This window comes from Grampus griseus (genome assembly GCF_964374135.1).
Source record: "Grampus griseus genome assembly, chromosome: 12".
In the NCBI taxonomy this organism is placed as follows: domain Eukaryota; kingdom Metazoa; phylum Chordata; class Mammalia; order Artiodactyla; family Delphinidae; genus Grampus; species Grampus griseus.
The window spans coordinates 26,125,386-26,142,291 of record NC_139006.1 but is presented as its reverse complement, the minus strand read 5'-3'; the positions used below and the strand labels follow the sequence as shown (position 1 = coordinate 26,142,291).

The window sequence follows — 16,906 nt, the reverse complement described above, 5'->3', positions numbered from 1 at the left end:
TTGCAAATCAAATATCTGATGATATCTGATGAGGGACTGGTATCAGATTATATAAAGAACTGCAACTCAAAAACAACAACAAAAGAAACCAAACAACCTAATTCAAAAATGGGCAAAGAACTTGAATAGACATTTCTCCAGAGAAGATATATTGGGTTGGCTAAAAAAGGTCATTCGTTTTTTTCCCGTAAGATGGCTCTAGTAGCGCTTAGTTGTCTTTAACTTCCTTCAAAACAATTTTGTTAGATTGTATTGTGACAGCTGTCATATCAGTGTGCATTTAAAAAAAAATTAACAAAATCGGAGAATTTTTGTGTAGCCATTTTAATATTGAAGATGGAAGAAAAACAACATTTTTTAAATTGTTTTATTATGCTTTATTACTTCAAGAAAGGTAAAAATGCAACTGAAATGCAAAAAAAGATTTGTGCAGTGTATGGAGAAGGTGCTGTGACTGATCAAACGTGTCAAAAGTGGTTTGTGAAGTTTCGTGCTGGGGATTTCCTGCTGGACGATGCTCCACGGTCGGGTAGACCAGTTGAAGTTGATAGCGATCAAACTGAGACATTAATTGAGAACAATCAATGTTATACCATGCAGGAGATAGCTGACATACTCAAAATATCCAAATCAAGCGTTGAAAATCATTTGCATCAGCTTGGTTATGTTAATCGCTTTGATGTTTCGGTTCCACGTAAGTTAAGCAAAAAAAAACCTTCTTGACCATATTTCCACATGTGATTCTCCATTTAAACGTAGTGAAAACGTTTTTTTTGTTTTTTGGTGGTTTTTTTTGTTTTTGTTTTTGTTCTTTTTTTTTTGGTGGTACGCGTGCCTCTCACTGCTGTGGCCTCTCCCATTGCGGAGCACAGGCTCCGGATGCGCAGGCTCAGCGGCCATGGCTCACGGGCCCAGCCGCTCCGCGGCACGTGGGATCTTCCCAGACCAGGGCACGAACCCGTGTCCCCTGCATCGGCAGGCGGACTCTCAACCACTGCGCCACCAGGGAAGCCCAAACATTTTGTTTTTAAAACAAATTGCTTCGGGATGAAAAGTGGATACTGTACAATAATGTAGAATGGAAGAGATCAGTGGGGCAAGCGAAATGAACCACCACCAACCACACCAAAGGCTGGTCTTCATCCAAAGAAGGTGATGTTGTGTATATGGTGGGATTGGAAGGGAGTTCTCTATTATGAGCTACTTCTGGAAAACCAAACGATTAATTCCAACAAGTACTGCTCCCGATTAGACCAACTGAAAGCAGCACTCAATGAAAAGCGTCCAGAATTAGTCAACAGAAAACGCATAATCTTCCATCACGATAACGCCAGACCTCATGTTTCTTTGATGACCAGGCAAAAACTGTTACACCTTGGCTGGGAAGTTCTGATTCATCCGCCGTATTCACCAGACATTTGCACCTTTGGATTTACATTTATTTCAGTCTTTACAAAATTCTCTTAATGGAAACAATGTCAGTTCCCTGGAAGACTGTAAAAGACACCTAGAACAGTTCTTTGCTCAAAAAGTTAAAAAGTTTTGAGGGACTTCCCTGGTGGTGCAGTGGTTAAGAATCCTCCTGCCAATGCAGGGGACATGGGTTTGATCTCTGGTCTGGGAAGACCCCACATGCCACAGAGCAACTAAGTAAATGTGCCACAACTACTGAGCCTGCGCTCTAGAGCCCGCGTGCCAAACTGCTGAGTCTGCGTGCCACAACCACTGAAGCCTGCGCGCCCTAGAGCCTGCCTGCTGCAACTACTGAGCCCGCCTGCCGCAACTACTGAGGCCCATGTGCCTCGAGCCTGTGCTCCGCAACAAGAGAAGCCACCGCAATGAGAAGCCCGCTCAACAAAGAGTAACCCCCGCTTGCCGCAACTAGAGAAAACCCGTGTACAGCAATGAAGACCCAATGCAGCCAAAAAAAATTTTTTTAAATAAATAAAAAGTTTTGGGAAGATGGAATTTTGAAGTTGCCTGAAAAATGGCAGAAGGTAGTGGGACAAAGTGGTGAATACATTGTTCAATAAAGTTCTTGGTGAAAGTAAAAAATGTGTCTTTATTTTTACTTAAAAACCAAAGGGCTTCCCTGGTGGCGCAGTGGTTGAGAGTCCACCTGCCGATGCAGGGGACACGGGTTTGTGCCCCGGTCTGGGAAGATCCCACATGCCGCGGAGCGGCTAGGCCCGTGAGCCATGGCCGCTGAGCCTGCGCGTCCGGAGCCTGTGCTCCACAACGAGAGAGGCCACAACAGTGAGAAGCCCGCATACCGCAAAAAAAAAAAAAAAAAAAAAACCAAAGGAACTATTTTGGCCAGTCCAGTACAAATGGTCAAGAAGCACATGAAAGGATGCTCAATATCACTAGTCCTTAGGGAAAGGCGAATCCAAACCACAGTGAGATACAACGTCACACTCATGATGGCTATAATAAAAAAAGATGATAAGTATTGGTGAGATATTGGCACCTCATACGTTGCTGGAAGGAATGTATAGTGGAGCAGCCACTGTGGAAAACAGTGTGGTGATTCCTCAGAAATTAAACAGAGTTACCATATATGCACAGAACTTGTGCAGAAATACTCATAGCATCACTCATAATAGCCAGAAAGTTGGAACACCCAAATGTTTATCAGCTGATGAGTGGATAAAGAAAATGTGGTGTGTCTGTATAATGGACTGTTATCTGGCCGTATAATGGACTGAAGTATTGATACATGGTACAACACAGATGAACCTTGAAACCATCACGATAAGTGTAGTGAAACAGTCACAAGGGAGCACGTATTGTATGATGCATTTGTATAAAATGCCCAGAATAGGCCAATCTATAGAGGCAGTGTATTAGTTTCCTGTAGCTGCTGGACAAATTCCCACAGACTTGGAGGCTACAGTCTCTGGACTCATGGCTTTGGCCTCTTGGCCCAAGGCTCTCCCCGGTGGTCATGTTTGTAGCCAGTAGTTTTACCAGCCTGTTTCCTGCCTGTTGACTTTGGGAGTCTGACACCCTTTTAAAATTTCATCCAGTCTCTCCCTTTTAGTCTAAACTGGCAGTATTTCTGCTGGTATGACGCTCTAAACCGTGAATATGTGACATATTCATGCCATCAGACAGAAGGTTTCCCCACAGATGTTTCATCCCTGTAATTTCATCCCTATTCCTGGCATCTGTGAGACGACTGAGAGGATTCATCACACGCCTGATCTCTTTGGCACTAGCATACTCTGTGCAACCACACCCTCAGCCTTCTCTCCAGAGCACACATTCCTACAGTGAATCTCCTAATTTTAGTGTTTCTTTGTAATCTGAATAGCCTGGGAATTTCCGAAACCAAGTCCAGGTTCCTTTATGCTTAACGGTTCTTCCCTCAGTTTCTTTCTTTACTCCCAATTTCACTGTAAGCAACAAGAAGAAAGCAGGCCAGGACTTCTCTGGTGGCGCAGTGGTTAAGAATCCGCCTGCCAGTGCAGGGGACACAGGTTCGAGCCCTGGTCCGGGAAAATCCCACATGCCGCGGAGCAACTAAGCCCGTGCGCCACAACTACTGAGCTTGTGCACCACAACTACTGAGCCCACATGCCACAGCTACTGAAGCCCGCGTGCTCTAGGGCCCGTGCTCTGCAAAAAAGAGAAGCCACTGCAATGAGAAGCCCGTGCACTGCAACGAAGAGTAGCCCCTGCTCGCCACAACTAGAGAAAGCTTGTGTGCAGCAACGAAGACCCAACGCAGCCAAAAATAAATAAATAAATAATTTTTTTAAAAAGAAGAAGAAAGCAGGCCAGACCTTCCACACTTTGTTTGGAAGTCTACTCAGCCAAATATCCAGGTTCATTGCTTACAAGGTCTGCCTTCCTCTCAACTAGGGTACGATTCAGCTAGACTTTTGGACACTGTATGACAGGGGTTCTCTGTGCTCTTGTTTCCAATCACACGTTCCTCTTTCCCCTGAGCCCTCACCAGAAACACTTTTAACATTCACCTTTTTCCCAGCATTCTGTTCCTGATGACATCTGTATTCTCTAAGATGACATGAGCTTTCTGACCAGCTCCTTTTCTTCCTTTGAGTCCTCAGTAACAGAGTGTTTACCATGCGTGTTCCCACCAACAGTATTCCCTGTGGCCTGGCTCCCTCTTGCCTGCCCCTTATTTCTTGTGAACCCTCTTGCCTGCCCCTTATTTCTTGTGAACCAGGTGTTCGATCAAAAGAGCACAGTATGCAGGGGTCTTGTTAGCAAGAAGGCATTAGAGGTGGTGCCTTATATTTGTATATATTGTATATATTTCTGGGTGTCTTGATTTTCCCACAAGGCCACAGTTGATCAGGAGTTGGGAGAGTGACAGTCTGACTCTTTTATGAAGTTTCCCATCCACTTGTCAGCTGATGATTCCATCGTTTAACTGGGCGTTGCAAACTGGTACTTGTCCTGAATTCTGGCTTTTCTTCCACATTTATTAGATGGAATTGTCTTGCCAGGAAAGGTTTTCTTTCATCCACCAGTGCTACTTGGTTGCTTGAAACACAGCCTGTTCGGGACCGTCAGGAGTACTGACTGTCTTGTGGAATTGCTGCCCTTCGTACCCAGGGGCAAGTGCCTGGGGGTGGGGTGAGGCTGCTTCTCTTCCTGTGAGTGGTGTTGTGAGCATGGCTCTGCATCAAGCGAGTTTCAGACCTTGCAGCGGTTCATTTTGATGTGTCCCCAGTGGCTGCTCACAGGCACATTCCTGACCCCTTGGGGCCCCTGTCACAACCCCTTAGTCTTTTGTAGCTTGCTTGCATCTTGGCCCAGAATCAGCTGTTGCTCTAAGGAGCCCTGTTCCTTTTCAAGGGTGAAATGGTACTTGGGGCTTGCAGTGTGGGCATGGGGCTGCTCACAGCTTCTGCGCTTTTTTGTGAACAGAGCTAGGGAGTCATATGTTTTTGAAACAACAACCTCAAAACCCCATAATTTCACATTGATATTTCCAATTACAGGGTTTTACTTTTATTTTAAACATGTATCTGCTCTCTTTTGTGAATATCTTGTCTTCTAATGTCATTGGCATAATTACTCTAAAATACTTTCAGAATAAACAGACCAATATTAGCACTAATATTAGTAGCAAATAACAAAATGTGGAATGAAGTTTAAGATTTCTTTACAGCTCTGTGTGTACTTAGAATGTACCGCTTCCCCTACGGACATATGTTTTTTTTGTTTTGTTTGCTTTTTGTTTTTTAAAATGATCAATCAAAGGAACTCTTTTCCCTATGATTCTGACACCAACTTGATATCAGCTCATATGTTTGGTTGGTTTTGCATTTTTAGGAATTGTACTTTTTTTTTTTAATTTTTGGCTGCGTTGGGTCTTTGTTGCTGCACGCGGGCTTTCTCTAGTTGTGGTGAGCCGGGGCTACTCTTCGTTGCAGCGCGCGGGCTTCTCATTGCGGTGGCTTCTCATTGCGGAGCATGGGCTCTAGGCACGCAGGCTTCAGTAGTTGAGGCTTGTGGGCTCTCGGCTCAGTTGTTGTGGCGCACGGGCTTAGTTGCTCCGCGGCATGTGGGATCTTCCCAGACCAGGGCTCGAACCCGTGTCCCCTGCATTGGCAGGCGGATTCTTAACCACTCTACCACCAGGGAAGTCCCTGTACTTTTTTCTTTTGATTTGGCTTTGTCTTCAATTTGGTGAAAGATTACATACTTCCAATGTGAAAGCTGTATAACAAGGTGGGAAGTTTCATTTCCAGGCCACTTCCTGATACCTCTGGGGATTTAATTGTTGATCTGCAGCATTTCTTTTTGCAGGTATAAAGCAAATATACATGTTCAGATTCCCCGAGTCTTATACAAAAGGTATAACAGTGTAGCATCTAGTGTGTGGCCTGTGGCATCTTACCTGGAGCATGTGTGTCCTTCCTGTTGCTCCCTCCACATCCATGAGGGGATTCGTCCTCCACCTTTGCTGTCAGGCCCTCATACAAGACTTGTACAGGTTAGACAAAGTGTATAAACTGCAGGAAGCTTTTTTCCCACATTTCTGTCTTCTTACCTGCAAACCAGCCCGCTAGTAGTACCTGCCTCACTGGGCAGTTGGAAGAATTAAGTGTGTTAATTATTTGTAAAGCATTCAGAGCTGTGCCTGGCCCGGAGTCAGTGCAGCGTGTGAGCTGTCACTGCTGTGCTCTGGCCGTACCCAGCCTGGATGCTTGTATTTTTGCTGTCAGGAGGGGGAGATGATAAAGGTGGAGTGAAGATAAGGGAGGTACATGCTCCTCGGCCCATTTCTGGGACTGTCCTGGAGCGGGGGTGCCTTGGAGCGGAAGAGGGGTCATAACCTCTCTGTCTGCATGGAGGCTGGGAACTCTCACGCCCAGGGAAGCCAATCTAGACATAGAGTAAGGCAGGTGCCCTGGGGAGTCAGAGGAGGATCAAATCAGCAGGTCTGAAGCACTCTACCCTCAACGTGCTGGGTGATGTATTTACCCACAGGAGCGCCCCTTGGTGGCAGTGTGACTGACCACTCCCTGTGCCCGCTTCTCCTGTCAGGTGGTTGCTGCTCCCCTCTGTCCCCTTCAGGCCTCCTCATGCTGGTCTGGTCCCCAGAGCCTCTGCTGCACTGGGCTGTGGGCAGCCTCAGTGGGCGCAGACCCTGGGTGCCTTGTGCCCACCTGGCTCCAAGCACTTGGTCCTGGTTCTGTGCCAAGGGCTTCGGGGACATGCTCCTGAGCCCCATTTACTGTATCTTGTGTCGGAGTAAAATATCTGGTTGCTGGTTTTGTTTTGTTTTGTTTTATAACTGAAGTATAGTTGATTTACAATGTTGTGTTTTTTCCTTACGGCAAAGTGATTCAGTTATACATATGTATATTTTCTATTATGGTTTATCACAGGATATTGAATATAGATCCCTGTGCTATACCTTGTTGTTTATCCATTCTATATATAATAGTTTGCATCTGCTAACCCCAAACTCCCGGTCCATCCCTCCCCTAGCACCCCCCACCCCCGGCAACCACAACTCTGTTCTCTATGTCCATGAGTCTGTTTCTGTTTCATAGATAAGTTCATTTATCATATTTTAGATTCCACATATAAGTAATACCATATGGTATTTGTCTGACTTACTTCGCTTAGTATAACAATCTCTGGGTCCATCCATGTTGCTGCAAATGGCATTATTTCATTCTTTTTTATGACTGAGTAATATTCCATTGTATATATACATACTACATCCTCTTTATCCATTCATCTGTCAGTGGACACTTAGGTGCTTCCATGTCTTGGCTGTTGTAAATAGTGCTGATGTGAACATAGGGGTGCACGTATATTTTTGAATTAGAGTTTTCTCCGGATATATGCCCAAGAGTGGGATTGCAGGATCATATGGTAATTCTATTTTTAGTTTTTTGAGGAACCTCCATACTGTTTGCCATAGTGGCTGCATCAGTTTACATTCCCACTAACAGTGTTGGAGAGTTCCCTTTTCTCCAAACTCTCCAGCATTTGTTGTTTGTGGACTTTTTAATGATCTGGTTGCTTTTTAAACCTGCTTCCTCTTGCTTCACCTTTTATGGAAGTAGAAAAAGCTCAACAAATTCTTTTAAGATTTCTCCAACCCAAAAGATGGCCAAGGCCTTACTGAGATGTCAGCTCTTGACCTGGCAAGCTCCCTGTCCTTGGCCGCCTCATTTCGGAGCTTCCTTTAGCCCCCACTTTCCTTGTGCCCCACTCACCACCCTGTTGTCCTTCAAGGACCAGCCTGGTCAGGTGATCGGTGGGATCTTTTCCTCCCAGAAATTTGTGGGGGGCATTGGGAGGGGGAGTGTTGAACACATCTCCCATGTGTCCTGTCCTTTGGTACCTGCCCTGTGGCCTCCCTGGGCCTTTCCCCCACGTTTTCCTCTGCTGATTCCATGGCTGAGAAAACAGTGGTGGGTGAAGTTTGAGATCAATGAGGGCTGATGGGGGTTACAAAGTGTGCTTATGTTGTTAACATTCGTCTGAGGCCCCCTTCATGTGTTTCCCTTGGAGGTGTTCTCATGACGGCAGGTTCACTGTCCGAGGCTCACGGATTGTCCCCTGTGGTGGGTCCTGGGCTGCGGGGGTCGTCTCCTCTGGCTGCTGTTGAGTGGACTCAGTGTCATGGTGACTTAGGCGGGGGTCAAGTGAGCAGACGGGGTGAAAGCTCTGCCCTTTCTGCCTGCCTTGCCAGAAAGATGGTCCAGCTTCTCTGAAATAAGATTTTAGTTACGAACATCCCTTCTTTGACCCCAAGACAAACTCACAGTAGTGATTTCCCTGGAACCCCTGGAGTGAGTGTCCTTGGTTACAAAGAGAACAAATGGTGGAAGGCAGGCCCTGCTGGGAGGTTCCAGAAACACAGCGAGAACCAAGAGGGCCCTGGGCAGTGGCCTTCACCTGCTTCCTTGAGCGGCACTGTGCCCTCTCCCTGGGCCGTGCAGTGAATTCAGATCAGTGGGAGCTGGGGAAAGCACAGCCAGGGAGCCCAGCCAGATTTGCATGCAAATATGACGTCAGCAGTGGAAAAGCAACAGGCCGGTGTGAAAAGCGAAAGTACTTTGGTACAAATGGAGCAAAGACAAAAGCGGCCCTCCTGTGTCTACTTCTGAGATGCCCTGTGACCCCGGGCCAGCCCCTCTGCAGAAAGACGGATGCCTGAGCCCCCCCCCGTGACCCTCGCCAGGGTTTACAGCAGGGCGGGGGAGCAGCGTCTTCTAGTGTCTTGGTACCTTCTTGGTTTTCTGTTTCTTTGTGCCTTTTGTTGTTCTGTGGTAGCCGAGCTCTGCCGGCCTTTCCCAGAGGGATGGATTCCAGAGGAGGCCGAGCCAAGCTGGCGAAGACAGACAGACAGGGACAGACAGACGGGGACGGCTGCCATCCCTGCCTTCAGGAGGAACGCAGCAGGGCCAGGGCGGGAAGGGGCGTCACTCGGCCTCACTTCTGCGTCTGGGATTAAACTGCTTCCTGTTTTTGCTTTTAGGATGAATACCTTTCTCTCGTGGCCAGGCTCATTATCCATTTTCGAGACATCCGTAAGTAAAACATCACATCTCTGGGTGGTTGTGGTCGCCGTGAGAGCCCGGCCAGTCGCGGCCCCAGTGCCTGAGGCAGGATGTCTGTGGACAGCGCCTGCTTTCTGGGAAGTTCTTCATGGCTTCGCATTTGATTCCATATTTCCCATCCTCCCAGAGCCTCAGCCTGAAACGTGCTGATTGTGGCCTAATGGAGATGTTAGTGTCCAAGTGGTCTGGACTGGACTGCTCTTTTTGCTTGTCTGCTTAATCTCCCTTTTTGAAGGACTGCTGCTTTGATCTCTAGGCAGTTCCTGAATAAGCAAAGTCCACCCTGGAATAGACACTTCCTTCCCTGATGCCTGGTTTTTTTGACCCATGGAGGCTGGACCTAACTGTGTTCCCGTCAGGCTGGAAGCTTCTGGGGCCAGCTTTCTCAGCGCCACCCTGCACTCCCTGCCCTGGTGAGGGCCCAGCCCCACAGCATCCCAGTTCCTCTTCTCCAGGGCCGCTCAGGGCCGCTGGCCGCTGCGCGGTGGGTGGGGGGCGGTGGGGGGTGGGGCGTGGTTACAGCCACAGCGCCTCCTGCCGGCCTGCAGTGGGGTGACCACAGGAGGCAGGTTCCTCCCACGTAGCCTGTCCATGGGGTGGCTGCTCCCTGTGGCTGTTGAGACAGCTGTGGCGTCAGCGTCACTCATCTCAGAGGGAGACATTGGGGACCCCAGAGTCCTTGCAGGACCATTGCTTCTTTCCACACTAACTTTTTACCAGACTGGCTAGCAAGATGAACCTCACTTGATTTCACTTTCTTTGCTGTGTTTGGGAAGGGCCCATGGTGTTTGGAACAAGAGGAGCCGCCACTAGAAGCCTGGGGCATGAGCAGCCTGGCCACGACCCCATCTGTACTGGCAAGGGCTCGGCCTTTCGGGCTGGCTGGCCCATTTGGGAGCTGGCCCTGGCACGGCAGTGCACAAAGCCCTTTGGCGGGGGTGCCCACAACTGCCTCACCCCCGGCAGAGGGTGGAACTGTTGTGGCAGTTCCCTGCCCATCCTGGGGCTGGCTGGATCCAGCTTCTAACCAGCCTTGGACAGACTCAGTTTCCTCATACAGAAAATGGGGATGCTGCCTCCCTAACCAGAGTGGGCTGAAAATGGAGGTGTTGTGGGCCCAACGTAGATCCCTGAAGCGCTCTTGTTTGTGGCTTGGGGCCTGTGCTAAGAGCCCTGGCCTGGGAAGGAGGGAACTAGAGGAGACCGAGCACCAGCCTCCACCTGGGGGCTGTTCTCCAGGGCCCAGGTTGACCGTGGGGTGGTTCTGCACCCTCTCGCTCCTGGCCTCCTTGTGTGTCAGTGCTGCCAGGGGTGGGACACATACATGTATTCACACATGTTCACACACACACACACACACACACACACACACACACTCTGAAACTCTGAGGTATGTTTTGTCTAGTTTCTAGGCAGGGTCAGTTCAGTGTTAGCAAATGACCTCTGGGCGAATGCCTTCAGCACTGACTTAGCGTGGAAATATATGGTTACAGAAAAACTTTGTTTACTTTGGTTTCTTTTTTTTTTTTTCTTTTATATATAGATAACAAGAAATCACAAGCTTCTGTCAGTGGTAAGAGTTTCTCCTTTTGGAATTAAAGTTTTTCCCAACCTTGGCTACAGAGTAGCAGGAATGGGATGGTGGGTGCTGCGTGTGCCTGGGGTTAAGCTGTTACCGGAGGAGGAAGTTCCTGGAGAGACAACCTCGGGTTCCTGAGAACTGCCAGCTCCTGGCCCACCAGGCACCCTCCTCCTGGTGACCGTGGAGTTGGACGATACCACCCCATCCCATTCCTCCCGCAAAAAAAAAATGATGAAAACTCACACGATTATTGAATATTATCTAAAATTTTGAGCTCTCTGGGAGAGAACTAGTATGGTATAATGCTGTGCTCAGCATAATAATCTGTAGTAGCATTTAGAGAATAACTATGAATTCACTTTCTTAAGTTACAAAGTTTCTTTGTAAGTTAAGAATTGTCATTCTTTTTTATTTTTTAATTTCAAGGTTTTATCTCATGGGAACCCTGTTGATTTAGCCTAGGTCTCGCTGAGTGAGCTGCCAGTGAGGGGGTTTAGCAGATCCCAGTGGCCAACTAAACTCCGACTGCCGGGCGGGGAGCCACCCTGGCGGGCTGTTTGTCTTACTGTCGGCGGCACATGCCGCATGCCCAGGCTTGCCTTGGCCGAGCTGGCTGCACCTGCCTGGGGTCCCTTGGCTTGTGCAGCGATTGTTGGCCAGCCAGGGCTGGGGGGTGGTGGTGGGGGTGGGTATCAAGAGTGCTTGGCCAGGAGAATGTGTGTGTTTATTCGGTTCTGTGGCAGGGTGAGCCGGCCAGGCCACACCTGCCTGCAGGTGGCTCTTTGCTGTTATAACAAGAGCCTCTGGCTCCTGCCCCAGGCCCTGGCCATTACTCACTCAGCTGGCGAGCATCTGCGGACCCCTCCCACACACCCTTGTTCTCAGGGGTCTTTCCTGAGAACTGCTCCTCAGTGGGGTCCTGCCCAGACTTAGCAAAGATGGGCTTCTGGTGCACAAGGGGACTTGTAACCTCCCTGGGACATCTACTCCTGCCCCCTTTTCTCTGGCCCCAGGCTCGGCTTACTGTGAAGAGCCCTTGACCCTTGTTTTCTCTGGATTCCCAGCTGTGTCTCACCCAGCAGGAGGGGCCTATGGCCAGGAGGGGTGGGGCCACCGCCTGCCACCGAGGGCTTGCTCGTCCCTTGGAGTCTGTCAGGACCTGGCATAGGCTAGGCTAGGGTGTGGGCTGTGCTCCCTGCCTAGGAGGTGTCCCAGCCCCTGGGGTGTGGTATGCAGCTGGGCCGGGGCTTGGGGGACTCCCGGGACTCCGGCCGCTCACCATTTGGGACACTGAGGGTGTCGAGCCTGGAGGTGGGAGGAAGCGTGTGCCCGGGAAGGCCTTATGGCCCACGGAGCCTGGCCCGGTTTGGCGGACACTGCCCTGAGACGCTGCACCCTGTGCCCCGCAGACCCTATGAATGCGCTGCAGAGCCTGACTGGCGGGCCCGCCGCGGGAGCAGCCGGCATTGGCCTACCTGCTCGGGGCCCCGGCCAGCCCCTGGGCGGGATGGGCGGCCTGGGGGCCATGGGGCAGCCGATGCCACTCTCGGGGCAGCCACCTCCTGGCACCTCGGGGATGGCCCCCCATGGCATGGCCGTCGTGTCCACGGCCGCTCCGCAGAGTGAGTACCACGCTTCTCAGAGAACCTGCCGCGCTCTCCACAGGCGGCGCGTTCTCTTCCCAGCCGGGGGTGGGGGTGGTGAGGGGGCGAGAGGAGCTGGGGAAGCTCCAGCCTGCTTTGCCTCCCAGAGGGCGAGGGACACCGAGGCCCTCTTGCCCAGGCTGAGGGAGGACTTGGAGGAGGATGGGGTGGCCTGGGACTCCATCCAAGGGGCTGTGCTTTGTAGTCAAGATAGAAACAGCTCCGTCTCAGGGTGTCCTCAGCCGCGAAGCCCCATCTGTCCCTTCCAGCGTTGCCCTGGCCCCAGGCCGCCCAGGCTGTGGCTCGCATCCTGATTCCCCTCCCGAAGGAGGCGCCTGATCCTCCGCACAACTGCTTGGGCCAGGAGCAGGGTTGCAGCGCCGGCTGCCTCTGTCCCAGGACCCTCTTTTTTTAAAAAAAATATTTATTTATTTTTGGGTGTGTTGGGTCTTCATTGCTGTGCACAGGCTTTCTCTAGTTGCGACGAGCGGGGGCTACTCTTTGTTGCGGTGTACGGGCTTCTCACTGCGGTGGCTTCTCTTGTTGTGGAGCACGGGCTCTAGGCGCGTGGGCTTCAGTAGTTGTGGCACGCGGGCTCAGCGGTTGTGGCTCGCGGGCTCTAGATCGCAGGCTCAGTAGTTGTGGCGCACAGGCCTAGTTGCTCCGTGGCATGTGGGATCTTCCCAGACCGGGGCTCAAACCCATGTCCCCTGCATTGGCAGGTGGATTCGTAACTACTGCATCACCAGGGAAGTCCCCCAGGACCCTCTTGATGGACATTTATGCTTGTAGACTTTTATCTAATACTGCTAAGTGCTTCAGTACTTTTTTCCCCTTATGTAACTTTTTATTTTTGAAATAGTTGAAGAGTCACAGGAAGTTGCAGAATAGCACAGAGCTCCCATGTGCCCTTCCCCCAGCTTCCCCAACGAAAACATCCTAGTACATCACCAAAACCACGACAGTGCTGTCAACTCAGGCAGACTTTATTCACATGTGACCAGTCTTTGCATGCACTCTTGCGCATGGGCGTGCATGTGTGTGGTTCTGTGAGGTCTTATCACATATGGAATGGAGTTAGCACGTGGAACCGTCACCACCAACAGGCTGTCCTGGTGCCTCCTAATAATCACACCCTCCCTCCAACCCAAAGCCCGGCAGCTGCTGATCTGTTCTCCGCCTTGGTAATTGTGTCATTTTGCGAATGTTACATAAATAGAATCATGCAATATTTCACTTGTTGAGACTGGCTTTTTTTCACTCGGCCTGACGCCCTTGGGAGCCTCCAGGTGGTGTTGGTAATTCCTTCCTGTTCGCTGCTGAGTAATATTCCCTGGACTGCTGGGCCACGCACAATTCACTTATCCGCTCACCCTTGAAGGACATATGGGTTGTTTCAGTTTGGGCTGTTAAACTAAAGCTGCTGTGAATGCTTGTGTGCATATTGTGGTGTTCCCATGTATTCTGTCTCACGTCCCTCTCAGGAACCCTGTGATGAGGGCAGCCGCGGCCTTGAGCACCCTGTTCTTTGTTGGGTTCCCTGTGTCTGGGTCACCTTGCCCTTCTCAGAGGCCACATGCATCCTCTGTCCCACCCACTCCTGCACTGGCACCTTCTGCCCCCAGACACCCCCTTCCTCCCAGAGCTTCATTTCTCTTCATTATTGACGTCTTGCCGTCTGACGCTTGGCTCAGTGGTTGGTTCTTCATCTCGAGCTCCCAGGTCCCCTCTTGTCAGCACACCTGTCTTTCTCTCTCTCTCTCTCTCTCTCTCTCTCTCTCTCTCTCTCACACACACACACACACACACACACACACACACAAACACACACACACAGAGGCAGGGCGGCTTTCAGAAGGATGCTCCTTTTCATGTTATACTCGGGTGCGCTGGTTGAATTTCGTTTTTATCACAAACTTAGATTTTATAATAAAAAATAGTTTTAAGCTGTATGAGTTTAGAATGTTTTGCAGTCTGACTCCTGAGACTGTCAGTTCAGCAGTGACGCTTTGGTGGGCTGTCTTGCACCCTCCCTAGTCCAACCTTGGCCCACATCCTGTCTTCAGCTTCCGAGGGGCTTGGTCTCCTGTGTGGCACCAGTGGAAGTTAAAGTGGTCTCTACTCTCATGTGCTGCTGCTGCCTCTACAGAGACCCACCCTCCCTGCCTGTGACCTCTGGTGGCCTGGTCTACCTGAAATAAGTGTAGTGCTTGATGGGTAGTTGCTGCCCTTTTCTGACACCTCCAAACGCCACTGTGTGATGAAGCCTGCTTCGGACCTTAGTTCCACGCCCCCAGAGTGTAGGTCCTGGGTCAGAGGACTCGCAAAGGGCAGCCCAGAGCCTGCTGTGCATCTCCAGGTGACCTGGGTTAGTCACAGGAAACACACACTGCTGACTGTGGATAAGGCTGGGGCTGAGGTACAGGATAATTTTAAACTATACTTTTTTGTTTCCTTGATGAATTTTATATCATGTGCTTGTAGAACCTACTTTAAAAATAAGCCGTATTTCTGGCTGTTGCTGAGGAGCCCTCTCTCCTTCTGTGTAGACTGTGTTTTGGATTGTTGGGCTGGCAGAAGGTAGGGGCAGCTCTTTGCCCTGCTGTGCCTTGGCACGCTGCAAGGTGGGGGAAAGCAATCCTGGGATCCCTCCGTCCAGGATGTGCCAGGGCCCTTGGCAACCCCCAGCTCCGCCAGAACCCGGGGCAGATTGGAGGAGGGTGCTCCCAGTTTAGGCCTGTGAGAATTGCAGATCAGGGTCAGTCATTGAGCACACAAAATCAGCAGGCATGGAAGGAAGCAGACACACCTCAAGGAGGAGTAGAAACAATCACCAGATGTGGAGACGCCCCGGGACATAGCCATTGTTAGATATGGTCTTGGGGTGCTTAAAAAAATAAAGGTTGGACTTCCAAATGAACGGACACTGTGATACTGTATCAGGAGTGACCAAATAGATTTGAAAAGTAACCAAGTAGAACTTGTAGAGACGAGAAGTAAAGTCATCGAAAGAGGAAAGTGTGGATGAATAAACAGATTAGATACAGCTGAAGAAAGAGTTTGAACTAGAAGCTACATTTGAAGACGTTACCTAGAACGTAGCCTAGAGAAGAGGCCTCAGGAACAGGAGGGTGAGAAACGTGGAGCATGAAATCAGGAAGTCTGACGGGCATCTAAGTGCAGATGGAAGCACAGAGGGTGTGAGGAGACGATGGCCGATGAAAGCCCAGTGGACCACACAGGTTAAATAAGGCATCCATGCCCCAACCTGTTGTGAAACAGCAGGACACCAAAGGCCAGAAGACTGTCTCAGAAACAGCCATTTCTGTCAAGGAGCGAGAAGCAGACTCAGCAGACTCGGTGATGGACTCAAGAAGACAGTAGAGATTGTTAGAGCCCTGAGCACAGAGCTGCCAACAAAGCCGAGGAGACCTTCACTAAAAGTTTTTAAGGGCATACTTCTTTTTCCCCTCACCATTTCCTCTTACCTCTCAGACCATCCTTCCCAAGATGCCAGGTGTAAATGGGAGAAGAAACATTTTCCATATAAGGGCATAAACACGCACAAATCTAAGGTAGTGATTCTAAGCGATTTTGCACCCTGGTGAGTGTTTGGCAATATGTGGAGACAGTTTGGCTGTTACAGCTGGTGGCGGGGGGGGATGCTGCTGCTGGCATCCAGTGGGCAGAGGCCAGAGATGCTGCTGAGCATCTTCCGTGTACAGGGCAGCCCCCACAGCACGGTGTTGTCTGGCCCAAGGTGTCAGGAGGGGCAAGGCTGGGAATCCTTGGTGTAAACAAAAATTACCTCTGTAAAATAATCCTTAGAGCTACCCTCTACAGGTTCTGAGCACTGTTTTGGGTCTGTAGTAGATTATTTAATTCTGAGTCCAATGTAGGGGTATGTAGTATAGCTGAGGAAATTGAGACACAGAGCAGTGACAGAGTTGGGATTTGAGTCCAGGTGTCTGGGTCCGAGGCTGTACCCCTGGCCTTTATTCTATCCTGCCTCTTAATATAAGTCTGCTGTGTGGGCATAAGAAGATAAACAGGGACCATACCAAATGGAGTCAGGAAGGGCAGATATCAAGGATATCAGGTCTATTGTGTGCATGTAAAACCTACTTTAAAAAAATGTTTAGAGAGGATTCTAAGGTCCTCATATTTGGGAAAGAGGTTTAAATGTGGATAAACTTTATACTTTGTTAAATTAAATATGCATGATAAAATTGTAAAAGTCGTTGCTAAAACAGTAGAAATAGTTTGTAAATTCCAAATCCATAGGAAAAAATGGAATGAGACAGAAACAACAAACAAAAATCCAAACGAACAAAAATCAACCGAGTCCTCCAACAAAACAGAATTCAGAAGAGGAGAAAAAAATGTCCATTATACCTCAGTAAAGCTCAAAAAAAAGAGGAAACTTAGAAGGGGAAAGACAGATACAAATAAGTTGAAAACCATAAGTAATCACAGTAAAAGTGAAGGGATAGGCTTTCCTGCTGAGACTGAATGGAAACGTAAGGAGAGGGTACAGCTCTTTAATCCTTACAGGAAACACACCTGAAATAGAAGATGCAAAAAGACTTGAAAATAAAAGGTGTGTTGGGCAATTT

The 16,906-nt window shown here is 49.5% G+C and overlaps 1 protein-coding gene across 4 annotated transcripts in view; it reads left to right on the top strand.

Annotated features, from left to right (window-relative positions):
• MED15 (mediator complex subunit 15) overlaps positions 1-16,906 on the top strand; it is a 61,467-nt gene that overhangs the window by 31,027 nt on the left and 13,534 nt on the right. For 2 of the 4 annotated variants that reach the window (XM_082668110.1, XM_082668109.1), the window contains exons 3-5: positions 8,984-9,035; positions 10,609-10,638; positions 12,057-12,269. In XM_082668110.1, coding sequence (XP_082524236.1) covers positions 8,984-9,035; positions 10,609-10,638; positions 12,057-12,269 — 295 coding nt within the window. The remainder of the gene's footprint in view (positions 1-8,983; positions 9,036-10,608; positions 10,639-12,056; positions 12,270-16,906) is intronic. The other 2 variants (XM_082668112.1, XM_082668111.1) reach the window with 1 other exon arrangement.